We start from the raw sequence: 24,468 nt of genomic DNA, 5'->3' as shown, positions 1-24,468 counted from the left end.
GCTTCGTCCAAATTCATCCGCTTTCCGTCAGACAACATCACGACTTTGGCTTACATCAATCATCAGGGAGAAACAAGGAGTTCCTTAGCGATGACAGAAGTAAGATAATTCGGTGGGCGGAGGCTCACTCTTGTTATCTGTCAGCAATCTATATCCCAGGAGGAGTGGACAACTGGGAGGCGGATTTTTTGAGCATACGGGCGTTTCATCCGGGGGAATGGGAACTCCACCCGGAGGTCTTTGCCATCCTGATTCTGAGGTGGGGCAGACCGGAATTGGATCTGATGGCGTCTCGTCAGAATGCCAAGCTCCCAAGATACGGATCCAGGTCCAGGGATCCTCAGGCCGAACTGATAGATGCCTTGGCAGTGCCTTGGTCGTTCAACCTAGCTTATGTGTTCCCACCGTTTGCTCTCCTTCCCCGGGTGATTTGCACGGATCAAACAGGAGAGGGCTTTGGTGATTCTAATCCCTCCTGCATGGCCTTGCAGGACTTGGTATGCCGATCTGGTGGACATGTCCTCTCTGCCGCCGTGGAAGCTTCCATTGAGGCAGGACCTTCTCATTCAGGGACCCTTCCATCATCCGAATCTAATTTCTCTGCAGCTGACTGCTTGGATATTGAACGCTTGATTTTATCTAAGCAGGGGTTCTCTGATGCGGTCATTGATACTTTGATTCAGGCACATAAGCCTGTTACTAGAAAAATTTACCATAAGATATGGCGTAAATATCTTCATTGGTGCGAATCCAAGGGCTACACATGGAGTAGGGTTAGGATTCCCAGGATTTTATCTTTTCTCCAAGAAGGATTGGAGAAAGGGTTGTCAGCAAGTTCCTTAAAGGGACTGATTTCTGCTTTATCTATTTTGCTGCACAAGCTGGCAGATGTTTCAGATGTTCAATCTTTTTGTCAGGCCCTCACAAGAATCCGGCCTGTGTTTAGACCAATTGCTCCTCCTTGGATTTTGAATTTATTTCTTAATGTTCTTCAAGGGGTTCCGTTTGAACCCATGCATTCCATAGATATTAAGTTATTATCTTGGTAAGTTTTATTTTTGTTTGCTATTTCTTCTGCTTGCAGAGTTTTTGAGCTTTCGGCATTACAATGTGATTCTCCTTATCTTATTTTCCATTCTGATAAGGTGGTGTTACGTACTAAACCTGGTTTTCTTCCTAAGGTTGTTTCCAACAAAAATATTAATCGGGAAATTGTTGTTCCTTCCTTGTGTCCTAACCCCTCCTCTAAGAAGGAGCGTCTGTTACATAATTTGGACGTAGTCCGTGCCTTGAAGTTCTACTTGCAGGTGACTAAGGATTTTCGTCAAACATCTTCGTTATTTGTTGTTTTTTCTGGGAAACGTAGGGGTCAGAAAGCTACGGCTACCTCCTTTCTTTTTGGCTGAAGAGTATCATCCGTGTTGCATATGAGACTGCTGGACAGCAGCCTCCAGAACGAATTACGGCTCATTCTACTAGGGTTGTGGCTTCCTCATGGGCATTTAAAAATGATGCTTCTGTTGAACAGATGTGCAAGGCTGCAACTTGGTCGTCTCTTCACACTTTTTCCAAATTTTCCAAATTTTATACTTTTGCCTCGTCTGAGGCTGTTTTTGGGAGAAAGGTTCTTCAAGCAGTGGTGCCTTCTGTTTAGGTTCCTGTCTTATCCCTTCCTTTCATCCGTGTCCTATAGCTTTGGTATTGTATCCCATAAGTAAGGATGAAATCCGTGATACCTGATAAATTTATTTATTTTACGATATGACGAGTCCACGGCCCACCCTGACAGGTTTTTTATTTTTGTTAAACTTCAGTCACCTCTGCTCCTTAGCTTTTCCTTTCTTTTCCTAACTTCGATCGAATGACTGGGTTGGGGGGGAAGGGAGGAGCTATTTATGCAGCTCTGCTGTGGAGCTCTTTGTCTCCTCCTGCTGACCACGTGGCGAGATCCCATAAGTAAGGATGAAATCCGTGGACTCGTCATATCGTAAAAGAAATACATTTATCAGGTAAGCATAAATTTCCTTTTTAATTTTTTTTATTAGATAGTGTTGTGTGTAACTACTTTTTTTTTTTTTTTAATGTGTTTTGTCACACTTTTTCTATTTCGCAAAACCGATTACTACAGCTCTGAGGACGCGATAACCCGACGAGCATTAGTCTGATTGCGTTTACTTTCAACTTTTAATACCAACACTATTTAACCTGCGCAAAACACTAATATCTGTCACGTGCAAACATTTGCACTCTACTTGTAATCTGGCCCGTTATGGGTTATTCCATTTTGAGATTAATTTCCTTTTAATGGGGTGCTTGGATATAGTGTAATGTAGTAGGATAGTGTTATACAGGGTTTGCAGTGCTAGAATTTTGAAAATATATCCTTGTTGTTCCCTTTCTAGGTGTAAAACCTGTATGTGTATTTCTTTCCTTGCAGAAAAAAGAGAGTGAATGTTTACGTCTAAAAATTCTGGTGCTGCAGGATGAGTTAAAGCGACAGAACAAAGCTTTGGTCCGGGAGGTAGAGCTGTTAAACAAGGAACAAAAGGCGTTAAATGAAAGGCGTGAGTAATAGGCACACATGCTTAACTGCTATGTGGTATACAATGAATGAGAAAACACCAATATATATTTATTTTGACTTAAAGGGATACCAAATCCAAATTATTTCTTTAATGATTGAGCTAGAGCATGCAATTGTAAGCAACTTTCATGTTTACTCTATCAATTTTTCTTCTTCCCCTTGCAAACTTTGATAATAGGAGTAACTAAGAAAGTTGATTAAAATTACTGCTCTATCTGAATCATTAAAAAAATAATTTGGGTTTAGTATCCCAAATGTGTGTTTGATATAATTGTGGCTATATGGCTCCTGCTCGTCTGTGTTTGGGTCCAGATAATCTCTAAATATGTAATACACTTCACTTGTTTACTAAAAAAAATCACACCCACACTCAATGCAGCTAACAATTTAAAGTTGCTTATAGATATTGTATAGGGTGTGCTCTGTGACACTTGAGGGTCTGTATTTATAGAAAAGGGGATGCCAGCATTATGGGTAATTACACATTTTAGGAGTGCTTTTGTGAACAAATATATGATTTAAAAAAAGTGCAAGTATGCACTTAATCAAATGTTCTACAAAACTTTTGCTTTTAAAATGTTTACTGTCCTTTTTCTCTTTTAACATGGTAAATATACTTCTATATTAAAAGACTTCATGCAGAGCAATATTCTTGGAGCTGGTACCCATTAAAAATAATTCTGTAGTTTTGTTTGCATTGTTTTCATTAAACCGTGGCTTGTAAATCTCTCCCTAGTGTGATAATTCAGGGCATTTTTCTTTGAATATTTGAATCAAACACCATATGTTGAAATATTAGTTTCAGGAGAGAACACATCTGACACTTTCTTTTGCTGATATAATCTCAGCCTTTTCACACAAAACCCATCAGTAATAAAACTAGGGAAGCTTTTTTTTGGACTTGTGTATCAACAGCTCAATGAGCACGAATTGTACATGTGCTAAACATTTGCTTGTCAATTTTTATGTCTTCCTGTAAGTTGTTGTATTAATATACTTTAAAATCAAACCACTTTTGTTTTTCATTTGCTATAACGTTTTCAATTTTTCTTAGGAAATTCATTTAACATAGAAAAAGACAAGCTTCAATCACAAAGTGACTCTCTAAATGAGTTGAGAAAAGAATGCACTGCAAAAAGGTAACAAAATAATTTGTATGAAGATGTGATCAGTTTAACAAAGGTTGGAAAATCTGTATTTACATAATACTGCTCTGTTTATAAAATGCAAATATTCATGGTGCCTTCTCAAAAGCATTTTTCACCTACACTGTTTAATGCATATTAATTAAAAGTAGGGCTGCAACTAACGATTATTTTCATAATCGATTAATCGCCCGATTTATTTTTTTGATTAATCAGATAAAAAAATATATTTTCTTTCATGTAATTAGCAAGAGTCCATGAGCTAGTGACGTATGGGATATACATTCCTACCAGGAGGGGCAAAGTTTCCCAAACCTCAAAATGCCTATAAATACACCCCTCACCACACCCACAAATCAGTTTTACAAACTTTGCCTCCTATGGAGGTGGTGAAGTAAGTTTGTGCTAGATTCTACGTTGATATGCGCTCCGCAGCAGGTTGGAGCCCGGTTTTCCTCTCAGCGTGCAGTGAATGTCAGAGGGATGTGAGGAGAGTATTGCCTGTTTGAATTCAATGATCTCCTTCTACGGGGTCTATTTCATGGGTTCTCTGTAATCGGTCGTAGAGATTCATCTCTTACCTCCCTTTTCAGATCGACGATATACTCTTATATTTATACCATTACCTCTGCTGATTTTCGTTTCAGTACTGGTTTGGCTTTCTACAACATGTAGATAAGTGTCCTGGGGTAAGTAAGTCTTATTTTCTGTGACACTCTAAAGCTATGGTTGGGCACTTTTTTATAAAGTTCTAAATATATGTATTCAAACATTTATTTGCCTTGACTCAGGATGTTCAACATTTCCTTATTTCAGACAGTCAGTTTCATATTTGGGATAATGCATATGAATATATCATTTTTATCTTACCTTAAAATTTGACTTTTTTCCCTGTGGGCTGTTAGGCTCGCGGGGGCTGAAAATGCTTCATTTTATTGCGTCATTCTTGGCGCAGACTTTCTTGGGGCAAATTTTTTTTTCTATTTCCGGCGTCATACGTGTCGCCGGAAGTTGCGTCATTTTTGACGTTTTTCGCGCCAAAAATGTCGGCGTTCCGGATGTGGCGTCATTTTTGACGCTAATAGCATTTAGGCGCCAAATAATGTGGGCGTCAATTTTGTCTCCACTTTATTTAAGTCTCATTATTTGTTGCTTCTGGTTGCTAGAAGCTTGTTCACTGGCATTTTTTCCCATTCCTGAAACTGTCATTTAAGGAATTTGATCAATTTTACTTTATATGTTGTTTTTTTCTATTACATATTGCAAGATGTCCCACGTTGCAACTGAGTCAGAAGATACTACTGGAAAATCGCTGCCTGGTGCTGGAACTACCAAAGCTAAGTGTATCTGCTGTAAACTTTTGGTAGTTGTTCCTCCAGCTGTTGTTTGTATTAAATGTCATGACAAACTTGTTAATGCAGAAAATATTTCCTTTAGTAAAGTACCATTACCTGTTGCAGTTCCATCAACATCTAATGTTCAGAGTGTTCCTGATAACATAAGAGATTTTGTTTCTGAATCCATTAAGAAGGCTATGTCTGTTATTCCTCCTTCTGGTAAACATAAAAAGTCTTTTAAAACTTCTCTTTATACAGATTAATTTTTAAATGAACATCATCATTCTGATTCTATTGATTCTTCTGATACAGAGGATTCTGTCTCAGAGGTTGATGCTGATAAATCGTCATATTTATTTAAAATGGAATTTATCCGTTCTTTACTTAAAGAAGTCCTAATTGCATTAGAAATTGAGGATTCTGGTCCTCTTGATACTAAATCTAAACGTTTAGACAAGGTCTTTAGATCTCCTGTGGTTATTCCAGAAGTTTTTCCTGTTCCTGGTGCTATTTCTGAAGTAATTTCCAGAGAATGGAATAATTTGGGTAATTCATTTACTCCTTCTAAACGTTTTAAGCAATTATATCCTGTACCGTCCGACAGATTAGAGTTTTGGGACAAAATCCCTAAAGTTGATGGGGCTATTTCTACCCTTGCTAAACGTACTACTATTCCTACGGCAGATGGTACTTCCTTTAAGGATCCTTTAGATAGGAAAATTGAATTCTTTCTAAGAAAAGCTTATCTGTGTTCAGGTAATCTTCTTAGACCTGCTATATCATTGGCTGATGTTGCTGCAGCTTCAACTTTTTGGTTGGAAACTTTAGCGCAACAAGTAACAGATCATGATTCTCATAATATTATTATTCTTCTTCAACATGCTAATAATTTTATCTGTGATGCCATTTTTGATATTATCAGAGTTGATGTCAGGTTTATGTCTTTAGCTATTTTAGCTAGAAGAGCTTTATGGCTTAAAACTTGGAATGCTGATATGTCTTCTAAATCGACTCTACTTTCCCTTTCTTTCCAGGGTAATAAATTATTTGGTTCCCAGTTGGATTCTATTATCTCAACTGTTACTGGTGGGAAAGGAACTTTTTTACCACAGGATAAAAAATCTAAAGGTAAGAACAGGGCTAATAATCGTTTTCGTTCCTTTCGTTTCAACAAAGAACAAAAGCCTGATCCTTCATCCTCAGGAGCAGTTTCAGTTTGGAAACCATCTCCAGTCTGGAATAAATCCAAGCCTTCTAGAAAAGCAAAGCCAGCTTCTAAGTCCACATGAAGGTGCGGCCCTCATTCCAGCTCAGCTGGTAGGGGGCAGATTACGTTTTTTCAAAGAAATTTATTCTGTTCACAATCTTTGGATTCAGAACATTGTTTCAGAAGGGTACAGAATTGGTTTCAAGATAAGACCTCCTGCAAAGAGATTTTCTCCTGTTAAGTGTGGTCAGTCCACGGGTCATCATTACTTCTGGGATATTAACTCCTCCCCAACAGGAAGTGCAAAAGGATTCACCCAGCAGAGCTGCTATATAGCTCCTCTCCTCTACGTCACACCCAGTCATTCTCTTGCACCCAACTAATAGATAGGATGTGTGAGAGGACTGTGGTGATTATACTTAGTTTTATACCTTCAATCAAAAGTTTGTTATTTTATAACAGCACCGGAGTGTGTTGTTCCTTCTCTGGTAGAGTTTGAAGAAGAATCTACCTGAGTTTTTTGTATGATTTTAGCCGGCGTAGTTAAGATCATATTGCTGTTCTCGGCCATCTGAGGAGAGGTAAACTTCAGATCAGGGGACAGCGGGCAGGTTAATCTGCAAAGAGGTATGTAGCAGCATATTATTTTCTGACAATGGAATTTGACTGAGAAAATTCTGCCATACCGATATAATGTAATCTCAGCCTTAAATGCAGTAGTAGCAACTGGTATCAGGCTGTCATGTATGTATATTTTACACTTCAGTATTCTGGGGAATGGCACTTCACTGGGATAATACTGTATGCATAAGACTTTAGCCTAATTTGCAGTGACTAGCAACAGGCTTTCTAATGTCATTTCATTTATTTGATGTTAAACGTTTTTGCTGGCATGTTAAATCGTTTAATTTTCTGAGGTACTGGGTGAAAAAATGTTTTGGGCACTGTTTTTTTCCACTTGGCAGTCGTTTTATTTAATTTAAGACAGTTTACTGATCTCCCTCACTGTTGTGTGTGAGGGGGAGGGGCCTATTTTGGCGCTTTTGCTACGCATCAAAAAATTCAGTCAGAAGTCTCTTGTCTTCCCTGCATGATCCGGTTCGTCTCTACAGAGCTCAGGGGTCTTCAAAACTTATTTTGAGGGAGGTAATCACTCACAGCAGAGCTGTGAGGTTGTAGCTGACTGTGATAAAAAACGTTTATTTCTGTACTTTTTTTCTGCTATCAGGGTTAGTTATCCATTGCTAATGGGGGCAATCCTTTGCTAAAATTGTGTATTTACCGTAAAAGATTTGATGTTATAGTTTCTCAGTTTATTAGTTCTCAACTGTCATAACCTTTTTCTGTGCTTCTTAAAGGCACAGTACGTTTTCATATTATTTGTAAATTACTTTGAAAAGTATTTCCAAGTTGCTAGTTTAATTGCTAGTGTGTTAAACATGTCTGATTCAGAGGAATATCTCTGTGCTATATGTGCTAAAGCCAAAGTGGAGCCCAATAGAAATTTATGTACTAATTGCATTGATGCTACTTTAAATAAAAGTCAATCTGTACAAATTGAACATATTTCACCAAACAACGAGGGGAGAGTTATGCCGACTAACTCGCCTCACGTGTCAGTACCTGCATCTCCCGCTCGGGAGGTGCGTGATAATGTAGCGCCGAGTACATCAGGGCGGCCATTACAAATCACATTACAGGATATGGCTAATGTTATGACTGAAGTTTTGGCTAAATTACCAGAACTAAGAGGTAAGCGTGATCACTCTGGGGTGAGAACAGAGTGCGCTGTTGATAATAGGGCCATGTCTGATACTGCGTCACAGTATGCTGAACATGAGGACGGAGAGCTTCAATCAGCAGGTGACGGTTCTGATCCCAATAGAATGGATTCAGACATTTCTAATTTTAAGTTTAAACTCGAAAACCTCCGTGTACTGTTAGGGGAGGTTTTAGCAGCTCTAAATGATTGTAACACCGTTGCAATCCCAGAGAAATTATGTAGGCTGGATAGATACTATGCGGTACCGGCGAGTACTGACGTATTTCCTATACCTAAGAGGCTTACAGAGATAATTGCTAAGGAGTGGGATAGGCCCGGTGTACCCTTTTCCCCCCCTCCTGTGTTTAGAAAAATGTTTCCAATAGACGCCACCACACGGGACTTATGGCAGACGGTCCCTAAGGTGGAGGGAGCGGTTTCTACTCTGGCTAAGCATACCACTATCCCGGTGGAGGATAGCTGTGCCTTTTCAGATCCAATGGATAAAAAATTAGAGGGTTACCTTAAGAAAATGTTTGTTCAACAAGGTTTTATATTGCAACCCCTTGCATGTATTGCGTCTGTCACGGCCGCGGCCGCTTTTTGGTCCGAGTCCCTGGAAGAGACTCTTGACTCAATAACTATAGATGAGATTTCAAACAAGCTTAAGACACTTAAGCTATCTAATTCATTTATTTCGGATGCCGTAGTACATTTAACTAAACTTACGGCCAAGAATTCCGGATTCGCCATTCAGGCACGCAGAGCACTGTGGCTAAAATCCTGGTCAGCTGACGTTACTTCTAAATCTAAATTACTTAACATACCTTTCAAAGGGCAGACCTTATTCGGGCCCGTGTTGAAAGAAATTATCGCTGACATTACAGGAGGTAAGGGCCATGCCCTGCCTCAAGACAGAGCCAAACCTAAGGCTAGACAGTCTAATTTTCGTTCCTTTCGGAATTTCAAAGCAGGAGCAGCATCAACTTCCTCTGCACCAAAACAGGAAGGAGCTGTTGCTCGCTACAGACAAGGCTGGAGACCTAACCAGTCCTGGAACAAGGGCAAGCAGGCCAGGAAACCTGCTGCTGCCCCTAAGACAGCATAAAGTGAGGGCCCCCGATCCAGGAACGGATCTAGTGGGGGGCAGACTTTCTCTCTTCGCCCAGGCTTGGGCAAGAGATGTCCAGGATCCCTGGGCGTTAGAGATCATATCTCAGGGATACCTTCTGGACTTCAAATCCTCTCCCCCAAAAGGGAGATTTCATCTGTCATGTTTGTCAACAAACCAAATAAAGAAAGAGGCGTTTCTACGCTGTGTACAAGATCTTTTACTAATGGGAGTGATCCATCCGGTTCCGCGGTCAGAACAAGGACAAGGGTTTTACTCAAATCTGTTTGTGGTTCCCAAAAAAGAGGGAACGTTCAGGCCAATCCTGGATTTAAAAATCCTAAACAAATTCCTAAGAGTTCCATCGTTCAAAATGGAAACTATTCGGACAATCTTACCCATGATCCAAAAGGGTCAGTACATGACCACAGTGGATTTAAAGGATGCTTACCTTCACATACCGATTCACAAAGATCATTACCGGTATCTAAGGTTTGCCTTCCTAGACAGGCATTACCAGTTTGTAGCTCTTCCATTCGGATTGGCTACGGCTCCAAGAATCTTCATGAAGGTTCTGGGTGCTCTTCTGGCGGTACTAAGACCGCGAGGAATTTCGGTAGCTCCGTACCTAGACGACATTCTGATACAAGCTTAAAGCTTTCAAACTGCCAAGTCTCATACAGAGTTAGTACTGGCATTTCTAAGGTCGCATGGATGGAAGGTGAACGAAAAGAAGAGTTCTCTCTTTCCACTCACAAGAGTTCCCTTCTTGGGGACTCTTATAGATTCTGTAGAAATGAAGATTTACCTGACAGAAGACAGGTTAACAAAGCTTCAAAATGCATGCCGTGTCCTTCATTCCATTCAACACCCGTCAGTAGCTCAATGCATGGAGGTGATCGGCTTAATGGTAGCGGCAATGGACATAGTACCCTTTGCACGCCTACATCTCAGACCGCTGCAATTGTGCATGCTAAGTCAGTGGAATGGGGATTACTCAGACTTGTCCCCTACTCTGAATCTGGATCAAGAGACCAGAAATTCTCTTCTATGGTGGCTTTCTCGGCCACATCTGTCCAGGGGGATGCCATTCTGCAGGCCAGACTGGACAATTGTAACAACAGACACCAGCCTACTAGGTTGGGGCGCTGTCTGGAATTCTCTGAAGGCTCAGGGACAATGGAATCAGGAGGAGAGTCTCCTGCCAATAAACATTCTGGAATTGAGAGCAGTTCTCAATGCCCTTCTGGCTTGGCCCCAGTTAACAACTCGGGGGTTCATCAGGTTTCAGTCGGACAACATCACAACTGTAGCTTACATCAACCATCAGGGAGGGACAAGAAGCTCCCTAGCAATGATGGAAGTATCAAAGATAATTCGCTGGGCAGAGTCTCACTCTTGCCACCTGTCAGCAATCCACATCCCGGGAGTGGAGAACTTGGAGGCGGATTTCCTAAGTCGTCAGACTTTTCATCCGGGGGAGTGGGAACTTCATCCGGAGGTCTTTGCCCAAATACTTCGACGTTGGGGCAAACCAGAGATAGATCTCATGGCGTCTCGACAGAACGCCAAGCTTCCTCGTTACGGGTCCAGATCCAGGGATCCGGGAGCGGTTCTGATAGATGCTTTGACAGCACCTTGGACCTTCGGGATGGCTTATGTGTTTCCACCCTTCCCGATGCTTCCTCGATTGATTGCCAGAATCAAACAGGAGAGAGCATCAGTTATTCTAATAGCGCCTGCATGGCCATGCATGACTTGGTATGCAGATCTAGTGGACATGTCATCCTGTCCACCTTGGTCTCTACCTCTGAAACAGGACCTTCTGATCCAGGGTCCCTTCAAACATCAAAATCTAATTTCTCTGAAGCTGACTGCTTGGAAATTGAACGCTTGATCTTATCAAAACGTGGTTTTTCTGAGTCAGTTATTGATACCTTAATACAGGCTAGGAAGCCTGTTACCAGAAAGATTTACCATAAGATATGGCGCAAATACTTATATTGGTGCGAATCCAAGAGTTACTCATGGAGTAAGGTTAGGATTCCTAGGATATTGTCTTTTCTACAAGAAGGTTTAGAAAAGGGTTTATCCGCTAGTTCCTTAAAGGGACAGATTTCAGCTCTGTCCATTCTTTTACACAAACGTCTGTCAGAAGTTCCGGACGTTCAAGCTTTTTGTCAGGCTTTAGCTAGGATCAAGCCTGTGTTTAAAACTGTTGCTCCACCATGGAGTTTGAACTTAGTTCTTAATGTTTTACAGGGTGTTCCGTTTGAACCCCTTCATTCCATTGATATCAAGCTGTTATCTTGGAAAGTTCTGTTTTTAATGGCGATTTCCTCGGCTCGAAGAGTCTCTGAGTTATCTGCCTTACATTGTGATTCTCCTTATCTGATTTTTCATTCAGACAAGGTAGTTCTGCGTACTAAACCTGGGTTCCTACCTAAGGTGGTCACTAACAGGAATATCAATCAAGAGATTGTTGTTCCATCTTTGTGTCCTAATCCTTCTTCGAAGAAGGAACGTCTGCTACACAATCTAGATGTAGTCCGTGCCCTGAAATTTTATCTACAGGCAACTAAGGATTTTCGACAAACGTCTTCCCTGTTTGTCGTTTTTTCTGGTCAGAGGAGAGGTCAAAAAGCTTCGACTACCTCTCTCTCTTTTTGGCTTCGTAGCATAATACGGTTAGCCTATGAGACTGCTGGACAGCAGCCTCCTGAAAGAATTACAGCACATTCTACTAGAGCTGTGGCTTCCACTTGGGCCTTTAAGAATGAGGCTTCTGTTGAACAGATTTGCAAGGCTGCAACTTGGTCTTCTCTTCATACTTTTTCCAAATTTTACAAATTTGACACTTTTGCTTCTTCGGAGGCTGTTTTTGGGAGAAAGGTTCTTCAGGCAGTGATTCCTTCCGTATAAAGAGCCTGCCTGTCCCTCCCGTCATCCGTGTACTTTAGCTTTGGTATTGGTATCCCAGAAGTAATGATGACCCGTGGACTGACCACACTTAACAGGAGAAAACAAAATTTATGCTTACCTGATAAATTCCTTTCTCCTGTAGTGTGGTCAGTCCACGGCCCGCCCTGTTTTTTATGGCAGGTCTAAAAAAAATTTTTAAATTATACTCCAGTCACCACTGCACCCTTTGGCTTCTCCTTTCTCGTTGGTTCTTGGTCGAATGACTGGGTGTGACGTAGAGGCGAGGAGCTATATAGCAGCTCTGCTGGGTGAATCCTCTTGCACTTCCTGTTGGGGAGGAGTTAATATCCCAGAAGTAATGATGACCCGTGGACTGACCACACTACAGGAGAAAGGAATTTATCAGGTAAGCATAAATTTTGTTTTTTCTTTCCCGTGTCCCAGTAAACCCAGTGAAAGCTCAAGCATTTCTGAAATGTGTTTCAGATCTAGAGTTGGCTGGAGTAATTATGCCAGTTCCAGTTTTGGAACAGGGGCTGGGGTTTTATTCGAATCTCTTCATTGTACCCAAGAAGGAGAATTCCTTCAGACCAGTTCTGGATCTAAAAATATTGAATCGTTATGTAAGGATACCAACATTCAAAATGGTAACTGTAAGGACTATCTTGCCTTTTGTTCAGCAAGGGCATTATATGTCTATAATAGATTTGCAGGATGCATATCTGCATATTCAGATTCATCCAGCTCACTATCAGTTCCTGAGATTCTCTTTCCTGGACAAGCATTACCAGTTTGTGGCTCTGCCGTTTGGCCTAGCTACAGCTCCAAGAATTTTTACAAAGGTTCTCGGTGCCCTTCTGTCTGTAATCAGAGAACAGGGTATTGTGGTATTTCCTTATTTGGACGATATCTTGGTACTTGCTCAGTCTTCACATTTAGCAGAATCTCATACGAATCGACTTGTGTTGTTTCTTCAAGATCATGGTTGGAGGATCAATTCACTAAAACGTTCATTGATTCCTCAGACAAGGGTAACCTTTTTAGGTTTCCAGATAGATTCAGTGTCCATGACTCTGTCTTTGACAGACAAGAGACGTCTAAAATTGATTTCAGCTTGTCGAAACCTTCAGTCACAATCATTCCCTTCGGTAGCCTTATGCATGGAAATTCTAGGTCTTATGACTGCTGCATCGGACGCGATCCCCTTTGCTCGTTTTCACATGCGACCTCTTCAGCTCTGTATGCTGAACCAATGGTGCAGGGATTACACAAAGATATCTCAATTAATATCTTTAAAACCGATTGTCCGACATTCTCTGACGTGGTGGACAGATCACCATCGTTTAATTCAGGGGGCTTCTTTTGTTCTTCCGACCTGGACTATAATCTCAACAGATGCAAGTCTTACAGGTTGGGGAGCTGTGTGGGGGTCTCTGACGGCACAAGGGGTTTGGGAATCTGGAGGTGAGTTTACTGATCAATATTTTGGAACTCCGTGCAATTTTCAGAGCTCTTCAGTCTTGGCCTCTTCTGAAGAGAGAGTCGTTCATTTGTTTTCAGACAGACAATGTCACAACTGTGGCATACATCAATCATCAAGGAGGGACTCACAGTCCTCTGGCTATGAAAGAAGTATCTCGAATTCTGGTTTGGGCAGAATCCAGCTCCTGTCTAATCTCTGCGGTTCATATCCCAGGTATAGACAATTGGAAAGCGGATTATCTCAGTCGCCAAACGTTGCATCCGGGTGAATGGTCTCTTCACCCAGAGGTATTTCTTCAGATTGTTCAAATGTGGGAACTCCCAGAAATAGATCTGATGGCTTCTCATCTAAACAAGAAACTTCCCAGGTATCTGTCCAGATCCCGGGATCCTCAGGCGGAGGCAGTGGATGCATTATCACTTCCTTGGAAGTATCATACTGCCTATATCTTTCCGCCTCTAGTTCTTCTTCCAAGAGTAATCTCCAAGATTCTGAAGGAATGCTCGTTTGTTCTGCTGGTAGCTCCAGCATGGCCTCACAGGTTTTGGTATGCGGATCTTGTCCGGATAGCCTCTTGCCAGCCGTGGACTCTTCCGTTAAGACCAGACCTTCTGTCGCAAGGTCCTTTCTTCCATCAGGATCTCAAATCCTTAAATTTAAAGGTATGGAGATTGAACGCTTGATTCTTGGTCAAAGAGGTTTCTCTGACTCTGTGATTAATACTATGTTACAGGCTCGTAAATCTGTATCTAGAGAGATATATTATAGAGTCTGGAAGACTTATTTTTCTTGGTGTCTTTCTCATCATTTTTCCTGGCATTCTTTTAGAATTCCGAGAATTTTACAGTTTCTTCAGGATGGTTTAGATAAAGGTTTGTCCGCAAGTTCCTTGAAAGGACAAATCTCTGCTCTTTCTGTTCTTTTTCACAGAAAGATTGCTAATCTTCCTGATATTCATTGTTTTGTACAAGCTTTGGTTCGTATAAAACCTGTCATTAAGTCTATTTCTCCTCCTTGGAGTTTGAATTTGGTTCTGAGGGCTCTTCAAGTTCCTCCTTTTGAACCCATGCATTCATTGGACATTAAATTACTTTCTTGGAAAGTTTTGTTCCTTTTGGCCATCTCTTTTTTGCCTGAAGAGTCACTGAATTATCTGCTCTTTCTTGTGAGTCTCCTTTTCTGATTTTTCATCAGGATAAGGCGGTGTTGCGAACTTCTTTTGAATTTTTACCTAAGGTTGTGAATTCCAACAACATTAGTAGAGAAATTGTGGTTCCTTCATTATGTCCTAATCCTAAGAATTCTAAGGAGAAATCGTTGCATTCTTTGGATGTTGTTAGAGCTTTGAAATATTATGTTGAGGCTACTAAGTCTTTCCGAAAGACTTCTAGCCTATTTGTCATCTTTTCCGGTTCTAGAAAAGGTCAGAAAGCTTCTGCCATTTCTTTGGCATCTTGGTTGAAATCCTTAATTCACCATGCTTATGTCGAGTCTGGTAAAACTCCGCCTGCAAGGATTACAGCTCATTCTACTAGGTCAGTTTCTACTTCCTGGGCGTTTAGGAATGAGGTTTCGGTTGATCAGATTTGCAAAGCAGCAACTTGGTCCTCTTTGCATACTTTTACTAAATTCTACCATTTTGATGTGTTTTCTTCTTCTGAAGCAGTTTTTGGTAGAAAAGTACTTCAGGCAGCGGTTTCAGTTTGAATCTTCTGCTTATGTTTTCATTAAACTTTATTTTGGGTGTGGATTATTTTCAGCAGGAATTGGCTGTCTTTATTTTATCCCTCCCTCTCTAGTCACTATTGCGTGGAAAGATCCACATCTTGGGTAGTCATTATCCCATACGTCACTAGCTCATGGACTCTTGCTAATTACATGAAAGAAAACATAATTTATGTAAGAACTTACCTGATAAATTAATTTCTTTCATATTAGCAAGAGTCCATGAGGCCCACCCTTTTTGGTGGTTATGATTTTTTTTTTTTTTTTTTGTATAAAGCACAACTATTCCAATTCCTTATTTTATATGCTTTCGCACTTTTTTTTATCACCCCACTTCTTGGCTATTCGTTAAACTGATTTGTGGGTGTGGTGAGGGGTGTATTTATAGGCATTTTGAGGTTTGGGAAACTTTGCCCCTCCTGGTAGGAATGTATATCCCATACGTCACTAGCTCATGGACTCTTGCTAATATGAAAGAAATGAATTTATCAGGTAAGTTCTTACATAAATTATGTTTTTCCTATATTTAAAATAAAATCCACTTATTGAGTATTACAAATATAAATAAAACTTTACATTAACACAACTGTTTGTCTAATTTTTAAGAAGCAGAACACATTTTTTTAATTAAGCTAAACAAAACCATAAACTATTTGAAAATAGTTAGAATTAGAAAGAGGTAGACTATTGCTGTTAATAGCATTTAAGAAACTTTGCATTGAAATGCAAAAATGTCAACATGTCTACATGCTCCTGGCTGAGGCTGGCGCTATTTTGCCTGCAGAAGAGAAGAGGCGCTCAGATGGTGTTGAGGTGCATGAGATGCAGAACTAGGGTTTTGCCAAGGTGGGATATTTATATTTTTTAGCTCCATCAATGCTAAGTGTTTTCCACCTTGGCAGGGAGCCTCTCAAATAAAGTAAGCCTGGACTTTATTCTAACAAAAAAATATCTTAAATATCTATATGCAATGGTAAATAACCAGCTATAACATTAAGGAAAATAAGTTAAAATAAAAGATACAGTATCTCACAAAAGTGAGTACACCCCTCACATTTTTGCAAATTTTTTTTTATATCTTTTCATGTGACAACACTAAAGAAATGACACTTTGCTACAATGTAAAGTAGTGAGTGTACAGCCTGTATAACAGTGTAAATTTGCTGTCCCCTAAAAATAACTCAACACACGACGATTAATGTCTAAACCGTTGGCAACAAAAATGAGTACACCCCTAAGTGGAAATGTCCAAATTGGGCCCAAAGTGTCAATATTTGTCTTGTAAGATGTATCGAGTCTACGGATTCATCCATACTTGTGAGATATTCTCCTTCCCAACAGGAAGTGGCAGAGAGAGCACCCACAGCAGAGCTGTCTATATAGCTCCTCCCTTAGCCCCACCCCCAGTCATTCTCTCTGCCTGCTTAACTGCTAGGAAGGGCAAAGTGAGAGTGGTGACAAAATATGTATTTCCACCGTTTCCTCTCCTCCCACGTCTGGTTGCCAGAATCAAGCAGATGAGAGCTTCGGTGATTCTGATAGCGCCTGTGTGGCCACGCAGGACTTGGTATGCAGACCTGGTGGACATGTCATCTGTTCCACTGTGGACTCTGCTAATGAGGCAGGACCTTCTAATCCAAGGTCCGTTCAAGCATCCAAATCTAATTTCTCTGCGTCTGACTGCTTGGAGATTGAACGCCTGATTCTATCAAAGCATGGTTTCTCTGAGTCGGTCATTGATACCCTGATTCAGGCTAGAAAGCCTGTTACCAGGAAAATCTATCATAAGATTTGGCGCAAATATCTTTGTTGGTGTGAATCCAAGGGTTACTCATGGAGTAAGATTAGGATTCCTAGAATTTTGTCCTTTCTCCAAGAAGGATTGGAGAAAGGATTATCAGCTACTTCCTTAAAGGGACATATATCTGCTCTGTCTATTCTTTTACACAAACGTCTGGCAGATGTTCCAGACGTTAAAGCATTTAGTCAGGCCTTGGTCAGGATCAAGCCTGTATTTAAACCTGTTGCTCCGCCATGGAGCCTAAACTTGGTTCTTAAAGTTCTTCAAGGGGTTCTGTTTGAACCTATGCATTCCATAGATATTAAGCTTCTATCTTGGAAAGTTTTGTTTTTAGTTGCTATCTCTTCGGCTCGAAGAGTTTCTGAGTTATCTGCTTTACAGTGTGACTCACCTTATCTTGTTTTCTATGCAGATAAGGTGGTTTTACATATCAAACCTGGATTCCTTCCTAAGGTTGTTTCTAATGGGAATATCAATCAGGAAATTGTTGTTCCTTTGCTGTGTCCTAATCCTTCTTCAAAGAAGGAACGTCTGTTGCACAATCTTGATGTGGTTCGTGCTTTAAAGTTCTACTTACAAGCAACCAAAGATTTCCGTAAAACATCTTCATTTCTCCTGTTAAGTGTAGTCAGTCCACGGGTCATCATTACTTATGGGATATTAACTCCTCCCCAACAGGAAGTGCAAGAGGATCACCCAAGCAGAGCTGCTATATAGCTCCTCCCCTCTACGTCACACCCAGTCATTCTCTTGCACCCAACTAATAGATAGGATGTGTGAGAGGACTGTGGTGATTTAACTTAGTTTTTTATATCTTCAATCAAAAGTTTGTTATTTTAAACGACACCGGAGTGTGTTGTTTCCTTCTCAAAAAGGTAATTTTCCAGCCTCCAGTAGATTTTTAAAAGACCTTTATTAGTTTTTTACAGGGTCCATTGTAACAGTTGTTACAATGGACCCTGTAAAAAACTAATAAAGGTCTTTTAAAAATCTACTGGAGGCTGGAAAATTACCTTTTTGAAATTGACATTGGGGTTTGGCTAACCCTTTCCTGTGCCCCTGTTTGAAAAGGAGCTGTCTCTCATCACTTATTTACATTGTTTCCTTCTCAGGCAGAATTTGAAGAAGAATCTACCTGAGTTTTTGTATATGATCTTAGCGGACGTAACTAAGATCCGTTTGCTGTTCTCGGCCATTCTGAGGAGTAAGGTAACTTCAGATCAGGGGACAGCGGGCAGGTTCACCTGCAAAGAGGTATGTTGCAGTATATTATTTTCTAAGGAATGGAATTGACTTTGAAAATACTGCTAATACCGATATAATGTAAGTACAGCCTTAAATGCAGTAGTAGCAACTGGTATCAGGCTGACATGTATATATGTTAACACTTAAGTATTTCTGGGGAATGGCACTTCACTGGGAAAATACTGTATGCATATATATTTTAGCCTAACTTGCAGTGGGAGCAACTAGCAGCAGGCTTTTTAAAGACATTTCATATATTTGATTTTAAACGTTTGCTGGCATGTTAAATCGTTTAATTCTCTGAGGTACTTGGTGAAAATTGCTTTGGGCTTTATTTTCCACATGGCTGTCGTTGTTTTAAATTAAAACAGTTTACTGAGCTCCCCTCACTGTTGTAGTGTGAGTGGGAGGGGCCTATTTTGGCGCTTTTACTACGCATCAGAAATTCAGTCACAGTCTGTCTTTTTCTCCCTGCATGATCCAGGACGTCTCCACAGAGCTCAGGGGTCTTCAAAACTAGTTTTGAGGGAGGTAATCACTCACAGCAGACCTGTGAGACTGTGCTTGACTGTGATAAAAACGTTTATATTGTCAATTGTTATACGTTTTTTTCTGATATTAAGGGTTAATCATCCATTGCTAATGTGTGCAATCCTTTGCTAATTTTCATATATATAACTAATCCGGTTCATTGTTATTCAACTGTGATAGTTTTTGTGTGCTTCTTAAAGGCACAGTAAGGTTTTTTACATATTGCTTGTAAATTTAGTTGAAAAGTATTTCCAAGCTTGCTAGTCTAATTGCTAGTTTGTTTAAACATGTCTGACTCAGAGGAAACTCTCTGTGCAATATGTTCAAAAGCCGAGGTGGAGCCCAATAGAAATTTATGTACTAATTGCATTGATGCTACTTTAAATAAAAGTCAATCTGTACATGTTAAGCAACATTCACCAGACAACGAGGGGGAAGTTATGCCGACTAACTTGCCTCACGTGTCAGTACCTGCATCTCCCGCGCAGGAGGTGCGTGATATTGTAACGCCAAGTACATCAGGGCGGCCATTACAAATCACTTTACAAGACATGGCTAACGTTATGACTGAAGTTTTGTCTAAATTGCCAGAACTTAGAGGTAAACGAGATCACTCTGGGATGAGAACAGAGTATACTGATAATGCTAGGGCCATGTCTGATACTGCGTCACAATATGCAGAGCATGAGGATGGAGAGCTTCATTCTGCGGGTGACGGATCTGATCCAAATAAATTGGATTCAGACATTTCAAATTTTAAGTTTAAGCTGGAAAACCTCCGTGTGTTGCTAGGGGAGGTGTTAGCAGCTCTGAATGATTGTAACACAGTTGCAATCCCAGAGAAAATGTGTAGGTTGGATAAATATTTTGCGGTACCGACGAGTACTGACGTTTTTCCTATACCTAAGAGACTTACTGAAATTATTACTAAGGAGTGGGACAGACCCGGTGTGCCTTTCTCACCCCCTCCTATATTCAGAAAAATGTTTCCAATAGACGCCACCACACGGGACTTATGGCAAACGGTCCCTAAGGTGGAGGGAGCAGTTTCTACTTTAGCTAAGCGTACCACTATCCCGGTGGAGGATAGCTGTGTTTTTTCCGATCCAATGGATAAAAAGTTAGAGGGTTACCTTAAGAAAATGTTTGTTCAACAAGGTTTTATATTACAACCCCTTGCATGCATTGCGCCTGTCACGGCTGCGGCTGCATTTTGGTTTGAGTCTCTGGAAGACACCCTTGACTCAGCGACATTAGATGAGATTTCACTTAAGCTTAAAACACTTAAGCTAGCTAATTCATTTATTTCCGATGCCGTAGTACATTTAACTAAACTCACGGCTAAGAATTCCGGATTCGCCATTCAGGCACGCAGAGCGCTGTGGCTAAAATCCTGGTCAGCTGATGTAACTTCTAAATCGAAATTACTTAACATACCTTTCAAGGGGCAGACTTTATTCGGGCCCGGTTTGAAAGAAATTATCGCTGATATTACGGGAGGTAAAGGCCATGCCCTGCCTCAGGACAGAGCCAAACCTAGGGCTAGACAGTCTAATTTTCGTGCCTTTCGTAACTTCAAGGCAGGAGCAGCATCAACTTCCTCTGCTCCAAAACAGGAAGGAGCTGTTGCTCGCTACAGACAAGGCTGGAAACCTAACCAGACCTGGAACAAGGGCAAGCAGGCCAGAAAACCTGCTGCTGCCCCTAAGACAGCATGAAGGGAGAGCCCCCGATCCGGTAACGGATCTAGTGGGGGGCAGACTCTCTCTCTTCGCCCAGGCTTGGGCAAGAGATGTCCAGGATCCCTGGGCGTTGGAGATCATATCTCAGGGATATCTTCTGGACTTCAAAGCTTCTCCTCCACAAGGGAGATTTCACCTTTCAAGGTTGTCAACAAACCAGATAAAGAAAGAGGCGTTTCTACGCTGTGTACAAGACCTTTTACTAATGGGAGTGATCCACCCTGTTCCGCGGTCGGAACACGGACAAGGTTTTTACTCAAATCTGTTTGTGGTTCCCAAAAAAGAGGGAACCTTCAGACCAATATTGGATTTAAAGATCCTAAACAAATTCCTAAGAGTTCCATCATTCAAGATGGAAACTATTCGGACAATCTTACCCATGATCCAAAGAGGTCAGTACATGACCACAGTGGATTTAAAGGATGCTTACCTTCACATACCGATTCACAGAGAACATTACCGGTATCTAAGGTTTGCCTTCCTAGACAGGCATTACCAGTTTGTAGCTCTTCCCTTCGGGTTGGCTACGGCTCCAAGAATCTTTACAAAGGTTCTGGGCTCTCTTCTGGCGGTACTAAGACCGCGAGGAATTTCGGTAGCTCCGTACCTAGACGACATTCTGATTCAAGCGTCAAGCTTTCAAACTGCCAAGTCTCATACAGAGTTAGTACTGGCTTTTCTAAGGTCTCATGGGTGGAAAGTGAACGAGGAGAAGAGTTCTCTCTTACCACTCACAAGAGTTCCCTTCTTGGGGACTCTTATAGATTCTGTAGAAATGAAAATTTACCTGACAGAGGACAGGTTAACAAAGCTTCTAAATGCTTGCCGTGTCCTTCATTCCATTCAACACCCGTCAGTGGCTCAATGCATGGAGGTAATCGGCTTAATGGTAGCGGCAATGGACATAGTTCCTTTTGCACGCCTGCACCTCAGACAGCTGCAATTGTGCATGCTAAGTCAGTGGAATGGGGATTACTCAGATTTGTCCCCTACGCTGAATCTGGATCAGGAGACCAGAGATTCTCTTCTATGGTGGCTTTCTCGGCCGCATCTGTCCAGGGGGATGCCGTTCAGCAGACCAGACTGGACAATTGTAACTACAGACGCCAGTCTTCTAGTTTGGGGCGCTGTCTGGAATTCCCTGAAGGCTCAGTGATCATGGACTCAAGAGGAGAGTCTCCTTCCAATAAACATTCTGGAACTGAGAGCAGTTCTCAATGCCCTACTGGCTTGGCCTCAGTTAGCAACTCTGAGGTTTATCAGGTTTCAGTCGGACAACATCACGACTGTGGCCTACATCAACCATCAAGGAGGGACAAGAAGTTCCCTAGCGATGATGGAAGTCTCAAAGATAATTCGCTGGGCAGAGTCTCACTCTTGCCACCTGTCAGCGATCCACATCCCAGGAGTGGACAACTGGGAGGCGGATTTCCTAAGTCGCCAGACTTTTCATCCGGGGGAGTGGGAACTTCATCCGGAGGTCTTTGCCCAAATACTTCGACGTTGGGGCAAACCAGATATGGATCTCAGGGCGTCTCGCCAGAACGCCAAGCTTCCTCGTTACGGGTCCAGGTCCAGGGACCCGGGAGCGGTCCTGATAGATGCTTTGACAGCACCTTGGACCTTCAGGATGGCTTATGTGTTTCCACCATTCCCGATGCTTCCTCGTTTGATTGCAAGGATCAAACAGGAGAAGGCATCAGTGATTCTAATAGCACCTGCGTGGCCACGCAGGACCTGGTATGCAGATCTAGTGGACATGTCATCCTGTCCACCTTGGTCTCTGCCTCTGAGACAGGACCTTCTAATTCAGGGTCCTTTCAAACATCAAAACCTAATTCCTCTGAAGCTGACTGCATGGAAATTGAACGCTTAATTTTATCAAAGCGTGGATTTCCAGAGCCAGTAATTGATACCTTAATACAGGCTAGGAAATCTGTTACCAGGAAAATTTACCATAAGATACGGCGTAAATACTTACACTGGTGCGAATCCAAGGGTTACTCATGGAGTAAGGTTAGGATTCCTAGGATATTGTCCTTTCTACAAGAAGGTTTAGAAAAGGGTTTATCTGCTAGTTCGTTAAAAGGACAGATCTCAGCTCTGTCCATCCTTTTACACAAGCGTCTGTCAGAAGTTCCAGACGTTCAGGCTTTGGCCAGGATTAATCCTGTGTTTAAATCTGTTGCTCCGCCGTGGAGCTTAAACTTAGTTCTTAACGTTTTACAGGGTGTTCCGTTTGAACCCCTTCACTCCATTGATATCAAGCTGTTATCTTGGAAAGTTCTGTTTTTAATGGCTATTTCCTCGGCTCGTAGAGTCTCTGAGTTATCGGCCTTACATTGTGATTCTCCTTATCTGATTTTTCATTCAGACAAGGTAGTTCTGCGTACAAAACCTGGGTTTTTACCTAAGGTAGTTTCCAATAAGAATATCAATCAAGAGATTGTTGTTCCATCATTGTGTCCTAACCCTTCCTCAAAGAAGGAACGACTTCTGTACAATCTAGATGTAGTCCGTGCCCTGAAATTTTATTTACAGGCAACTAAAGATTTTCGACAAACTTCTTCCCTGTTTGTCGTTTATTCTGGACAGAGGAGAGGTCAAAAAGCATCTGCTACCTCTCTATCCTTTTGGCTTCGTAGCATCATACGTTTAGCCTACGAGACTGCTGGACAGCAACCTCCTGAAAGGATTACAGCTCATTCTACTAGAGCTGTGACTTCCACTTGGGCCTTTAAGAACGAGGCCTCTGTTGAACAGATTTGCAAGGCTGCAACTTGGTCTTCTCTTCATACTTTTTCCAAATTTTACAAATTTGACACTTTTGCTTCTTCGGAGGCTGTTTTTGGGAGAAAGGTTCTTCAGGCAGTGGTTCCTTCCGTATAGAGATCCTGCCTGTCCCTCCCGTCATCCGTGTACTTAGCTTTGGTATTGGTATCCCATAAGTAATGATGACCCGTGGACTGACTACACTTAACAGGAGAAAACATAATTTATGCTTACCTGATAAATTCCTTTCTCCTGTAGTGTAGTCAGTCCACGGCCCGCCCTGTTTTTTAAGGCAGGTCTAAATTTTTTAATTATACTCCAGTCACCACTGCACCCTATAGTTTCTCCTTTCTCGTTTGGTTCCTGGTCGAATGACTGGGTGTGATGTAGAGGGGAGGAGCTATATAGCAGCTCTGCTTGGGTGATCCTCTTGCACTTCCTGTTGGGGAGGAGTTAATATCCCATAAGTAATGATGACCCGTGGACTGACTACACTACAGGAGAAAGGAATTTATCAGGTAAGCATAAATTATGTTTTTTTGTTGTCTATTCTGGTAAGCGGAGAGGTCAAAAGGCTGCGGCTACCTCTTTCATTTTGGCTGAAAAGCATCATCCGTATGGCTTATGAGACTGCTGGCCAGCAGCCTCCTGAATGAATTACTGCTCATTCTACTAGAGCAGTGGCTTCCACATGGGCTTTTAAAAATGAGGCTTCTGTTGAACAGATTTGTAAGGTGGCGACTTGGTCATCGCTTCATACTTTTTCAAAATTTTACAAATTCGATACTTTTGCTTCTTCAGAGGCTATTTTTGGGAGAAAGGTTCTACAAGCAGTGGTGCCTTCCGTTTAAGGTACCTGTCTTGTCCCTCCCTTCATCCGTGTCCTAAAGCTTTGGTATTGGTATCCCACAAGTATGGATGAATCTGTGGACTCGATACATCTTACAAGAGAAAACAGAATTTATGCTTACCTGATAAATTTCTTTCTCTTGTGATGTATCGAGTCCACGGCCCGCCCTGTCTATTTAAGACAGGTAGTATATTTTTATTTAAAAAACTTCAGTCACCACTGCACCCTATAGTTTCTCCTTTTTCTTCCTA

General features: G+C 41.4%; 1 protein-coding gene across 1 annotated transcript in view; it reads left to right on the top strand.

The window, feature by feature from the left end:
- The window catches only part of UVRAG (UV radiation resistance associated), a gene marked incomplete in the record, with an annotated part of 561,854 nt that overhangs the window by 264,668 nt on the left and 272,718 nt on the right, over positions 1–24,468 (top strand). The window contains 2 exon segments of the mRNA XM_053708703.1: positions 2,438–2,564; positions 3,639–3,723. Of these exon segments, the coding sequence (XP_053564678.1) occupies positions 2,438–2,564; positions 3,639–3,723 (212 nt within the window).

The sequence above is a fragment of the Bombina bombina genome, chromosome 3 (assembly GCF_027579735.1).
Source record: "Bombina bombina isolate aBomBom1 chromosome 3, aBomBom1.pri, whole genome shotgun sequence".
Lineage (NCBI taxonomy): Eukaryota > Metazoa > Chordata > Amphibia > Anura > Bombinatoridae > Bombina > Bombina bombina.
Note: the sequence above shows the minus strand (reverse complement) of the source record. Positions and strands in the feature narration are given on the sequence as shown.